The 12,231-nt window shown below is 35.5% G+C and overlaps 1 protein-coding gene across 9 annotated transcripts in view; it reads left to right on the top strand.

Moving 5' to 3' along the window:
* Nucleotides 1-10,286, top strand: part of ARHGEF3 (Rho guanine nucleotide exchange factor 3) — a 153,372-nt gene extending 143,086 nt beyond the window's left edge. For 8 of the 9 annotated variants that reach the window (XM_068907578.1, XM_068907580.1, XM_068907581.1 and 5 more), the window contains 3 exons: nucleotides 1,547-1,717; nucleotides 4,393-4,579; nucleotides 5,561-10,286. In XM_068907578.1, coding sequence (XP_068763679.1) covers nucleotides 1,547-1,717; nucleotides 4,393-4,579; nucleotides 5,561-5,907 — 705 coding nt within the window. In that variant the 3' untranslated portion in view covers nucleotides 5,908-10,286. The remainder of the gene's footprint in view (nucleotides 1-1,546; nucleotides 1,718-4,392; nucleotides 4,580-5,560) is intronic. The other variant, XM_068907583.1, reaches the window with a different exon arrangement.
* Nucleotides 10,287-12,231: the final 1,945 nt, after the last annotated feature.

Genomic DNA, 12,231 nt, shown 5'->3' on the forward strand with positions numbered 1-12,231 from the left:
TGAAAAGCGATGGCCCTGCTCTCTTAAGAAATCTTGTATTTCAAAGCACATACGTGACTGCTACTGTTCTGCTAGTCCTTCTTCAAACCCCTTGCCCAGCTCCGCTTTGCTGTTGTAAGACTGGACAACTACAGTGAAAATTCAGAGCTTGGATGCTCAAATTTATATATAATCTATACTTATACCAAGTACATTTCCCCTGTAAATATTCTTTTGAAACGAACACAAAAAAATCCTAACTACCTCAAAGAATTCTTCTGCTTATTTCTAAGATTTTTTTACTTAATGTCTGGTAAGATATTTTTAAAAAATATTTTAAATGCTTTCTTCCAGTACTTACTTATATTTGGTAATTATTTAATAAAATACAATCAGGATATATATATATTTTTTGATATTTCAATAGCCTTATATAGCTTTGTGGTATTCTCTTTCAGCCGAACACTGTTTATCTTTGAAGTGATGTATTTCATAAATTGTACCTATGCCAAGTTAAATTAGGAAGCAGAAATTACTATATGTGGTTAGCTCTGAACGGTGTTTTAGGCTTACAAAGTACACTTGTCTTCCTGTCTGGCCATGTGCTATAAGCCTGTCAGGCCAAGCTGATCTGTGGTACAAATCTCCCTGGATCAGTAGATTCTTGAAGCATTATCTGTTTGGCCTGACAGGCTTAACAGTAGGTCTCAGCCTGTCTTCCCACTACCACCTTATTTAATAGAGGAATTTAATCAGTCTGAACAGTCTAGGATCACTATTACAGTTGACTGAAATCAGAACTTCACCTCCATGTGCCTTACGTAAGGAGGTGTATTTAATTTAAGTTTGGGATATACTCATCCCAGGGTCCCAGAACACGCAAAGCGTAGGGAAATTGGGGAGCATGTTTTTATAGAAGAGGTGAAATTTTCTTTTTGTTTCTTATTTTATTTTTAAGAAAGTCAAAAAAATTGTTCCTTTTAACTGTACAATTGTAGGTATATGCAAGTAGTGGAACTGTAAAATAAAACTAATTTACTTTATTTCCAAAGGCTAACTTTCCTAACTAACAAAAGTTGAGAAAACTCATTTAATGTTTTGGGCTGGTTGCATGTTTTGTAGAATAAGGATCTTGATAGTTTCTGTATCTCATTCCTTGATACAGTGTAGCAATTTTGGGATAATTATGATCTATATGAATAAATACATTAAGGCAAGTCCTGTGACATTTATTGGCACATTTCAGCCAACACAAATGCATCTGTGATTATATTTATGTTTGTTTATCTTAATTCTGCCCATTTAGGTTTGATAAAAAGAGATAAACAGCTGATTTTCAAGCAACAGTTGCAAACAATGGTAAAACCAAAATGCCTGTATACATGGTAGTCTGCTTTGTTCTGCTGCTAATATTAATATTGTTGCAGACAGACTTACAGAATTTATTAAAAATAGACTAAATTCAAATGAATTTTATTGCAGCTACAGTTTACGTTAGGAGACGATAGCTCTGAACGTTGGACTGTGAAATTGAAGTTAGTGCGTTTTCGCTGTTTTTTTTCCACAGATAAATATAGTTCAGGGTATAGTGGCTGAAATCAACATAAAGACAGGTGAATCTGAATGCCAGTATTACAAAGAAAGACTTATTTATCTTGAAGAAGGCCAAAGGGACTCACTGATTGATGATTCACGTGTTGTATGCTGCCATGGTGAACTGAAGAACAACAGGGGAGTGGTAAGGAATAAATATTTTGTCATAAATAGCTTTTAAAGATATTTTCATTTTGCATGACATAGTTAAAGTGAGTTGTGAGTAATTCTGAGTTGTTGCAATACACAAAAACATCCCCATCTCTCTCTCTATAAAGTTGATAAATACAGTTACAGCACTTGGTTTTTTTGTTCAGCAGTCAAATGTCTGAATATGGAGACATGAAAACTTACATGTCTATCTCTTTCTTAATTGCTATATTATATATGATTAAGTTGATTTGAAGCCAGAACTAGCTTATGGAATTCACCGGAAGGGGACCTAACGATATCCTGGGTAACTTGTAAATCTGATAAATTTCAGTAAAACTTGCAGAGGGAGGGGGGGGGAAAAAAAGAGGAAACATATTTCCGGTCTCAGAGACGTGATTGTAATGTCTATAAATAGTATGCAAAAATGCACTAACAAATGATTTGTCAGAGGCTGTGGTTAATAAGCTTGTTTTACTTGCTTATTTGACGCAGGTTCAAAGTGAATTTGTTGACCAGAGAAATGTGATATTTGGTACTGTGAATTCCAGTCTCCAGTAGTCTTCAGTATTGATAAGTGTCATAAGCTAAGGAATTTTTTTCTAGTTCAAGTAAAAAACCCTCATAATTTAAAAAAAATCCTTTTTCTCATTAACTGAGCTCATGAAAGTTAAAGAAACCTCCAAGAAATCAGCAGGATCTAAATGGATTTCTCAGCATTGAGAGCGCTTCAAAGCAGTGTGTTTATACGTACAGTGTAGATGGATCTTGTTTTGCCATATGACTGAGACCAAAAGATGAAATAGAGGCTGCTTTCTGCTTCACCGTATGAAGATCAGGCAGGCATTTAATATAAAGCAAACTAGCAGGAAGAAACTGGCCATTTTTTCCTTACAGCTAACTTTATTTACTCCATCCACGCCACTCGCCTTTGGTAACATAACAACAAGCATATTCAATTTATTAAGTGTTCTGTAATTCCCCATCTTTTGGGGAATTTCTGCACTGACATATTCCTGGAATGCATTTGACAATGTGGCTTATTTTTATTTTTGTGGGTTTCCTTGATTGGGGTGGGAAAAACGGATCCAACTGTTTATATCTTAATGTTGTCAGTCTCCTTTTTACACCTGCTATTAAGAAGTGTTAGCTTTTATACTGAGTAAGAGTTCTGCCCACTGAAAGGAGTTTCGTATGATTCCCGCTAAAATCAGCTGTAGCAAAGCAAGCTGTACATTTTGAAGACTCTGCAAAATTTCATGGTTGATGGTATGAAACTAGTGAATTTTAAAATGACTAAATTCCAAAATATAGTAGGTAATTTGGTGTAAATGTAGACTATTTGGAAAAAAAGGGAGGGGGTACAAAAATCCATACCAATATATTCCTGAAATGTTTTATCTCAGACATTTTGCTTTTCTATTTAATTTATATGAAAAAATGGTTATTTGCCAAACATTTTCGCATCATAACTATTATAACTGCTAAGCTGAAGCTGTAAATGGATAGGTTCTTCACCAGACTGCATAGAGTGGCTGGGAATACAAAAGCTGACAGCATTGCGGAATAGGGAACCAACAAAAAGTTTAGGTGCAAGTCCTGCAAGACGTAGAGAGGCACGAGTGGAACAAAACTGGACTCTTCATGGAGATAAAATAAGGCACGTGTGTGAATGTTGTGGAAAGAGATAATTAAGATGGGCTTCATGAGTGTCAGAAGAGTGCAAAGGTATATTGGGAAAGATTTATGCTATAATTACCAGTTTTATTGTAGTCTTCTCAAAGCAGGGACTACTGGAAGGTGGGGCACTGAGCTACGTGGATCTGAAGATGTATCTTTGGTTCTTAACACTGAATAACGTGTCTGTTTAGATGGAGAGTCTGATCAACTTTAGAAACAAAGAACAGTTACTCATGATTCAAAATAAAACTTTGGCAGCGAAAAAAGGAAAAGATTAATAATTTCAGCGCATGATATCAAGTGGAATGAATTAAAAAATTCAGTTTGTTCATTATTGGAAACCACTGGAGATTGCAAAATACGATGAGAAACATAAATTTAAAGATGATAATAGGTGGCTTTTGCGAAGCAAAAGTAATATTCTGAGCTTCAAAGAGCTGTGGCAAAGCTGGTCTTTGTGGGCAGCGTATGAGATGTAAAAGGACCACTTGTAATTGCTTATTGAAAATAGCTGGATGGATAAAATTGCCTTTCTGTTAGTAACACAGGGAATAGTGGTATGTAGAGAAAAGGTAAAGCGGGTGTCAGAATAAGAGTGCACGTAAGCAGGCTGCTATAGTTTTCATGAAACAGAAAGCATTGTAATAGAGAAAGCTTTAAAATTTCATGCATACTGTTTCAAGGCCTCAGCATCAAAAGATGAATTAGGATCGTGACATGAGATACTGAGAAGAGGACAGAAAAAAATTTAGAAGTTTTTTAATGGGTTTATCTACATGAATATGACTAGATGATCTCCAGAGGTCCCTTCCAACCTTGGCCAGTCTGTGATTCTGTGATATTTATATGCTGTTCAGTCATAAAAAATGTAAACAGTGGGAGGAGAGCAATGCTTATGTCAACTTTAGAAAACACATTAGTTTACATAAATTTGGTGTAGTGATGTTCTAAAATGTGAATAATGCTTTATTATTTACTAATTTTTAACAGAAACTGCATGTCTTCCTCTTTGAAGAAGTGTTGGTGATTACTCGAGCTATCACCCATAATGAACAGCTCTGCTACCAGCTGTATCGGCAGCCAATTCCAGTGAGGGATCTTGTGCTAGAAGACTTGCAAGATGGAGAGGTGCGAGTGGGTGGATCCATACGTGGTGCATTTAGCAACAATGAGAGAAGTATGGCTGCACCTTTGATTTATTTCTCGTATGCTCTTTTGAAATCATTATAACCTTGAAACACTTGCCAATGAGATGTCTCGATGTTTTCTCTAAAACTCTCTAAATGCTCCTAAAGCGTTACCCACGTACAGAATCTTGATTCTTATTTCAAACTGCTATACTGTGAAGTAACTTGCTTCTTCTAGATTGTTTCTCAAAGTCCTTCATATTGGTAATGGGAGTCATCCATCCACACACCACCTTCTCTATTGCATTGGGAAGGGGAAAAGTATATAGTATGTAGTAGCAAATCCACAAAATTACAAGCAAATACATTTTGGAATTTTAAGATAAGCTTTAGCTATGGCTCTTCCTTGATTATGGTGGCATTGATTCCTACTCCATAACTAAGGCTTTTAGTTCACAGATAGTTAATGTAGTGCTCGGTGTTAAGGCTGCAGCTATTCTTGTTTGTGTCAAGAGATAAGAATTCCTCTCCTTCTAGTTAAGCATATTATAAAGATGCTGTTTCCATTACAAGTCTCCTTTGAATCTTACCTGTCTTGGGAAAGCTTTGCGAGTTTTTTGTGTCATAAGCTTTATTAGTGAACTGAATGGAAGAGATGAGGCAATCTCCCGCTGGCACAGGGAATAGTATTCACTGGAGATTCTGGAAATTTGCTTTGCAGTGAAGTAGGAGGAGGTGCCTTGAAGTTTGGGAAGAACTTTCACAATTCTGATTCGCTTAAGGCTCTATGCAGTAGCTCATACGTGGCTGAATCAAATCATTTAATCCAGCAAAAGTAAATTATTAGAAGTGCTAGTGTTGCTCTGTGCCCCACAGAACATGGAGATACCCAAGCTCTTCTCGGTAGTCTGACATGATATTGGCAAGACAATACAATAAATTAGAGATTTGGCAGGTTTTAATACATTCGTTTATTATAAAATTCATTCAGCCAAAGCATTCAGCATTTTGATCTATATTGTTTCTTTCAGTCAAAAACTTCTTTAGAGTCAGCTTCAAAAATGGATCTCAAAGCCAGTCTCACTCACTGCAAGCCAATGACTCCTTCAACAAACAGCAGTGGCTTAACTGTATCCGACAGGCCAAAGAAAAGGCTACGTGTGCAGCGAAAGCCAGAGTGCTGAACTCGGAAGCACATTTTCTTTTGTCACCAAATGGAAGCAGAGTATCACAGGGAGAAACCACCCTTGAGCAAATGGACCAATCGGGCAGTGAGTCGGACTGTAGTATGGACACGAGCGAGATCAACATTGACTGTGAACGCATGGAACAGACCAATTCTTGTGAAAGTGAAAAACAAATAGAAACCGATGTTTGACAAAAACTTACAGTTGATGGAAGAAAACCTGTGTCTTACCTGTACAGTATTTGCATTCTATACTTGGAACCCTTTGGAGAAGCACTTTTAACATATTTTTTGTGAGTGTCGACGCAGTCCTCCTTGTATTCGTACCTATGAGTGTAGTACTGTAACCGCCAATCTGTGTAAGCTGGAATCTCTTGCAACTCATATCCTGTGATTATATTCCGTAAACATCTAAGGTGGATGAAAGAGGTACTTGACCAGTTATTCTCAAAGTCCTGCTGTAAACAGAATCTCTAAACTACTGTTTATATGTGCATTACATAAAGAATCTTTTCATAGTTTGTAAAGTGCTTTATTTGCCCTTTAATGTGGCAGCTGATGACATGGACTTAATATGGGGTTTCAGGATGGATATCAAAATCATAAGTTTTCACAAAGGCCTAAAAGGAAAGGATAGTTTCTTGGCGGAGAGGGGGAAGAAAAACTTGCAATAACCTATATACCTCTTGTGGTATTAAATGAACAAGAAAAATAGATGGTGGGCCATGTAACCAGTGACTCTTTAGGGGTTCATTTTTCAAAATGAAGCACTCGCACCAAAATTCAGCAAGCAGACGTTAAATTTTGGTCAGTTAAAGTAGTCAGCATAGTGCAATGGTTTACTCATCAAAGCATGTAATGCTAAAAATAATCAACTGAAAAAAAAAAAAAACCTCTACAACCAGCACTGAATTAAATTAAATGCTGGGAATACTGGGTATTTGTAAATAAGTTGCTAGTTTTCTTTCAGTGCCATATATATCTCTATTATCCCAAACAGGACAAGAACTGAAAAGGCTTTTGGTTGTGAATAGGCCCTCCTCAGCGTTTTGCACTCCACTGACCTCCACTGTTGGTTTTAAATACCGCTAACCTAATGTTAAAACATCCAAGTTTCTGTAAATGTCTGTTTACAGTTACATGTAGTCGGTTTTTAAACTAAGAGACAATTTTATATAAATGGTGCTCTACAAATACCCTACGGGATTATGTAGAGAAAGTTTAAACAAAAAGGGAATTGATTGTCCTTTAGGGTATATTACATCCCTTATATTTTTGTCTTAAAAGTTTTTGTTGCATTTAGTCTCATGCTGTAATTGGAAATGTCACTGTGTTTTTCAGTGGCTGATTTAATCTACTCACTATGATGAGAGGCAAATGAGTCGCTTAAAAATGCAGTCTAAAACGCTCAGTTCAACATCCTGACACTTTTCAGGAATCCTTGGGTAATATTTTATTTCTTTGTATAAGAAATAATACCAGTCTGCTGAATGGTAGTATGCGAGCTACTAAACTGATATATTAATAAATATAAATGATCCTTAATATTACACAAGGTGCAAAGTACTTGTAACAACACAAGTAGTAAAACTACTAAGTTATTGCCAAAAACATTTATTTCTTGTGTTCTCCAAGTTTACAGAAAATAGTAAATGTCAAGTATCTTTCTTATATATATTCTGAAATTACATTTCAGAAATTGGTGTGACAACATGGTAAACAATATAAAACAAGTTATATTTCTTTATTTTCAAAACAAAATATTGTCAGTTTTGCCCTATAGAAAATATTTCTATATTTATAGTTTTTCAGAAAAGGTAATTTTTTTTTTCTGTTTCAGGCTTTGTAATTTATTTCAACTGCTTCATTTTTAGAGCTGAATGAGTATGCCAGTGAAGACAGGAGAAAGGAAAATTTTACAGAAGAAAAGGAGTAGGAAAGTTTATTAGATGATGAGCTATTTTCATAAAACCTGTTCAGCAAAATGTTTTAAAAAAGAGAAAAGCATGTAAAGTGTTCAGCTAGGGAAATAAAGAAAGAATGTATGTATTAACTTTTTTTTTCTTTTTATAATAGCCTTAAACTTTTCTGGAAGCATTTTAAATAAATCACATAAAACTTCTGTTTTTTTTTTTATTTGGTTTGGTTGTTTGTGCAAGACTACAGAAAGAATTCAACTGTTGAGCACAGCGAGTCTTAACATATGTGACCAAACCATGCTTTGATTCTGGTGGAAGTATTACATATTTGGCTCTAGTTTAGTAGACATAAAATAGTAATGCAGAAATAAGTCACCGCACTCAATAATGCAGCGCATTTCCCAACCTTTTTATATTGTTATAAACTAAATTTAAAAAATAAGCGGAACAAAAGATTAACATCCCACCAGTAGTTTCTCTCTCCTGATTCCTTGTGGGTCTAATCTCTGTTAGAGATGTATTCTATGCATTCTTCTAAAACATCAAGATGATGCATTTTGGGATACTGCAAAAAGCAAACAACCAGCCAATGAACCTCACAAGACTAATTTATGTACTGACTTTCGTTTCACAACCTGCTTATCAGATTCAGCACACGGTAGTGTGACTGTGGCAGTTTTGCTTTATCATTGACATCTATTCAGCTACTGATTTTAGCTAATAGAGCTTAATGATTTTTTTTTTCAAATCATTTTGAGGAGTTGGCCTTCCAATTTAAGAATAGCAATACCATTTTGGATTTTGTTGGCTTGTTTTGGTGCTAGTACTTTTAAGATGTAGCTGTACTTGAATGATTTTTCATTTCTGGGGGGCGGATGGTACAATAAAATGTACCAAGAAGGATGGGTTAAATGTAAAATGCTGGGTGCAAAGTAGAGAGTTCAAAGAAAAGTAGCTGTATGAATAAATATGTGAAAAAGAGATTAGTAATCATCATGGTGTCAGCAGAATGGAGTCCGAGAAGTTGTGTTGATAAACCAGACGCATGCGGCAGCCATGCAGCATGCATAGGCTTCTGCATGGTTCTTGGCGAAGTGATGTTTGGGGTTTGAACCTCTTTTCAGCAGTGTCCTGTTGTGAGGTTGTTGCGTGCTGAGCAAAGCTTGAAGCCATATTTAAGACAGGAATGACGATGATGGAGAAAAGAAATAAGAAAAGCAAAAGATAAAAGTGAAATTAGGCCAGTAAAGATGGGGGGGATGGGAAGAAGGCTGCTTAAGGCCAACCTTTTTTGTCTGCTAAGGAAAAAGAACAACCGACAGGAAGCTTGGCTTTACTGTATCTTCTTTTAGCATCACAGCTCTGATCTTTGTAAAATAAATACAGCCTTTCAATCTACTAATGCTATATATGTTATAAATATTGAATAAACAGGAACATCCAAACTGTAGGGAATTAAATCAGTAAGATTTTTATAAGCTAGTGCATCTAAACTAAACTAAACTAAGTGTTTCAGTTGGATTTTAACATTCCTAACACAATTCCTAACACATACGCCTTTCTGCATAAAATGCACATTTTGTGTGAATAACTTGTAATACATTTTGTTTTGTTTCGGAATGGACAGTACTTTCTTATTTAATGTGTGTTTGTGAATACTGATGTTTAAAATACTGTGATATCATAATCTGTTTTACATGCTGTTGCTGCCATCTACTGGAAGTAATAGAAGTATTTTTAGAGCTGATTTGATTACTTAAAATGTTAAAATACTTAAAATGTTAAAATACTTAAAATATATTATTAACTGTAAAAGGAAAAGTAGATCTTTTCAGAATATCACCTTAGGATTGCAAATTTGTTAGAAAAGGTAATAGGTGAATTTCTGCTACTAATCCTTGGCTTTATAGAGACAAATCTAGACTACTGCCATAGTTTGTTTCACCTTTTATGATCATAGGGATGTTTTCCTCATTGCAGATAAATGATACCAAAGCTCTTCCCGAGTGTGTAAATTAGGTTTTGTCTCTGAATTTTCTGTCTGAAGGAGCCTCTCTCTGCATGGACTATGGAGGAGGTTTAATGATACTCTCCTACGTTTGACCTCCTGGCACCTAAAATTAGTCAGCATGAGTACCCTTGCTCAAAATTATCACTTAATCTGAAGAAAAAATCAGTCTGTCATCATTGCTGAAAAACAGTAAATTTCTAGTTATTTAAATGAAATGTATGTGCACGTATGCTCAGACTAAATAATGTTTTGCATTTCTTCATTTGCGTCCATAAGAAAATACTGAGGGAACTCCTGGAGCAAGCACCCAAGTTTACTCCTTGAGCATGGAGCTGTATGCAATCCTCCCTTACAAATGTCTCATATTTTGTGGCTGTTACTCTGATTTAAATCTACAGGACTAATGTACTATATATAATCTGATTTCAGAATCAAAGGGATCTGCAGCTGCTTTGTGCTTGGGTGGGAAACCACTTGGTACAAGCCAGGGAGTCGTGGTTGAACGTTTGGCAAATATCACAAACCACAGAAACCAGAACTAGAAAGACTCTAAGGTGACAGATTTTACTATACTTTTTACTTCAGAGTGCTCAGCTGATCTTTTCCTATGGTAATCTTTCAGTAAAGCTTTGTTTTGTGAACTGGGATTCTTGCTATATTTTATATCTCTCAGGATTTAAGATTCAGAGTGATATAGTGATGCAGAACTGTTGCATCATTTTGTCAAGTAGTAATTTTAGTAATCATTTAGTAATTTTTGTGATTATCTCTCAGATAAATTCTCAGGTTTATGTTAATATATAAAATAATTTTGTACAACTACAAAGTATTTTTTTAAAGCAACAGACAAATGAGGAAAACTTCCTATGTTATTGTTTAGTAAATGAACACTTCTTCATATGTTGTTTGAATTTGTATGATACACGTTTATAGTATTTATATTTCTAGTTATTGAACATGTCTAAACACGTTGCAGCCATATACTTCAGCGTATGGTCCAGTACTCCTTGTGAGAAAAGGTGGTAGTAAGCATACTTCTTACAGAAGATAATTTTAGTAGCTGGTAATTTCACGCACAGTGGCTGCCCTTTTTTGCTCTTGTTTCTTCAGTGCTTGTCAAATTTATTTTATTGGAATGTGTGTATATAGTTGATCCATACAAAGAGAATTACTGGAATACAGTGAAATATAGGATTTATACTCAGTATATTTATTCTGAAGTCTTTCGACTCTTACAGTCATTTGGTTATTCACTGTGTGTCGTCGATAGGTCTTCATCTGGTGTGAACAGTATGTCAATAGAGCTATGATAATTCAAATAAGCAAGGAGGTATAGATGTCATGTATGTATATACATGCTGAAATTATGTTTTCCTAATAAGAGTATATAAACTCACATATATATAAACATATAAATACATACATACCTATATGTGTATACACACACACACACTCACTGAAATGTATGCTGTTGTTCTTTAGGATCACATTAGTTGCTCAGGTGTTTGGGCTCAGTGCTTGCACATGATTAGAATGCATTTCCAAGACAGTCCTCTCTGCTGCTTCTGAATTTCACAGGGACAAACCTTTCAATTTGACAAACCTAAGAACTGTGTTTGGGAAAAAAAAAAAAATACTGACAGTATCAAAAAAGCACGAGTAGACAATTCACACTTCTCAAAAAGATGCAAGAATGTTATGAATTACAAGGCACAGTCTGTCAGTGAATCTAATCGTAACTCCCAGCGCTCTTTCTAGTCCTGAAAACTTTCAGTCTGTCGTCTTCATTCAGACTATTGCTATTTGTAGTCATGTTTGTCCTGGGCATTTTGCAGAAACTTTTCTTTTTCTTTTTGTATCTCTGCCTTATCATTCCAGGAAGCTGTGACAAGACTGATAAACTTCTTAAAAATCCAAACTATCTTAAAATAGAAGATGCAAAGAAATGTAGCCTTAAAAGCTGCTTCTACTTGGAATACAATGGAGACTTGATGATGTTTAGAAACTGAAATTGTTTCAGCAAAATATCCCTCTACTTAGGGTGATACATATGTTCTAGGGGTAATCTTAGCCTTTAATTGGGAATCATCCTCACTACCTCCTATCCATATATAACAGTTTTCTACCCAAGTAATTTGGCACTTTCAGCCAGAAAACCTGGCAGAGCTTGGACACATGGTTTTGAAGTTTGCTTCAGGTTGGTAGTGCACCCACCCTCCAAGAGCATGTGGGCTGACTTATGGCTACTGCAAGACCTCCTTTTCTTCTGAAAATTCTTTCAGCCTGCCCAAAGCATAAATAGGTTTCTGAGTAACTCTTTTAGAAAGAATAGTAGATAATATGGCTGGAAGGACATAGATTAACTAAAAGTGAATCTGCTCCTGAAAGAAATTTGTCTTACCTAACTTTAAAACACCAATTAAAGATTAATTCCACAGTGTCCCCAGATAATTTCTTCCAGTACTTAACAACTTGTATTGCTAGGCAGTTTAACGTAACATTTAACCTAAATCTCCTTTGTTATAACTTAAATCTCATCCCAGTCACTGAGGTTATGGAGAAGAGAATATTTCCTCCTCTGCAGCA

This window comes from Struthio camelus, chromosome 14 (genome assembly GCF_040807025.1).
Source record: "Struthio camelus isolate bStrCam1 chromosome 14, bStrCam1.hap1, whole genome shotgun sequence".
Taxonomy (NCBI): domain Eukaryota; kingdom Metazoa; phylum Chordata; class Aves; order Struthioniformes; family Struthionidae; genus Struthio; species Struthio camelus.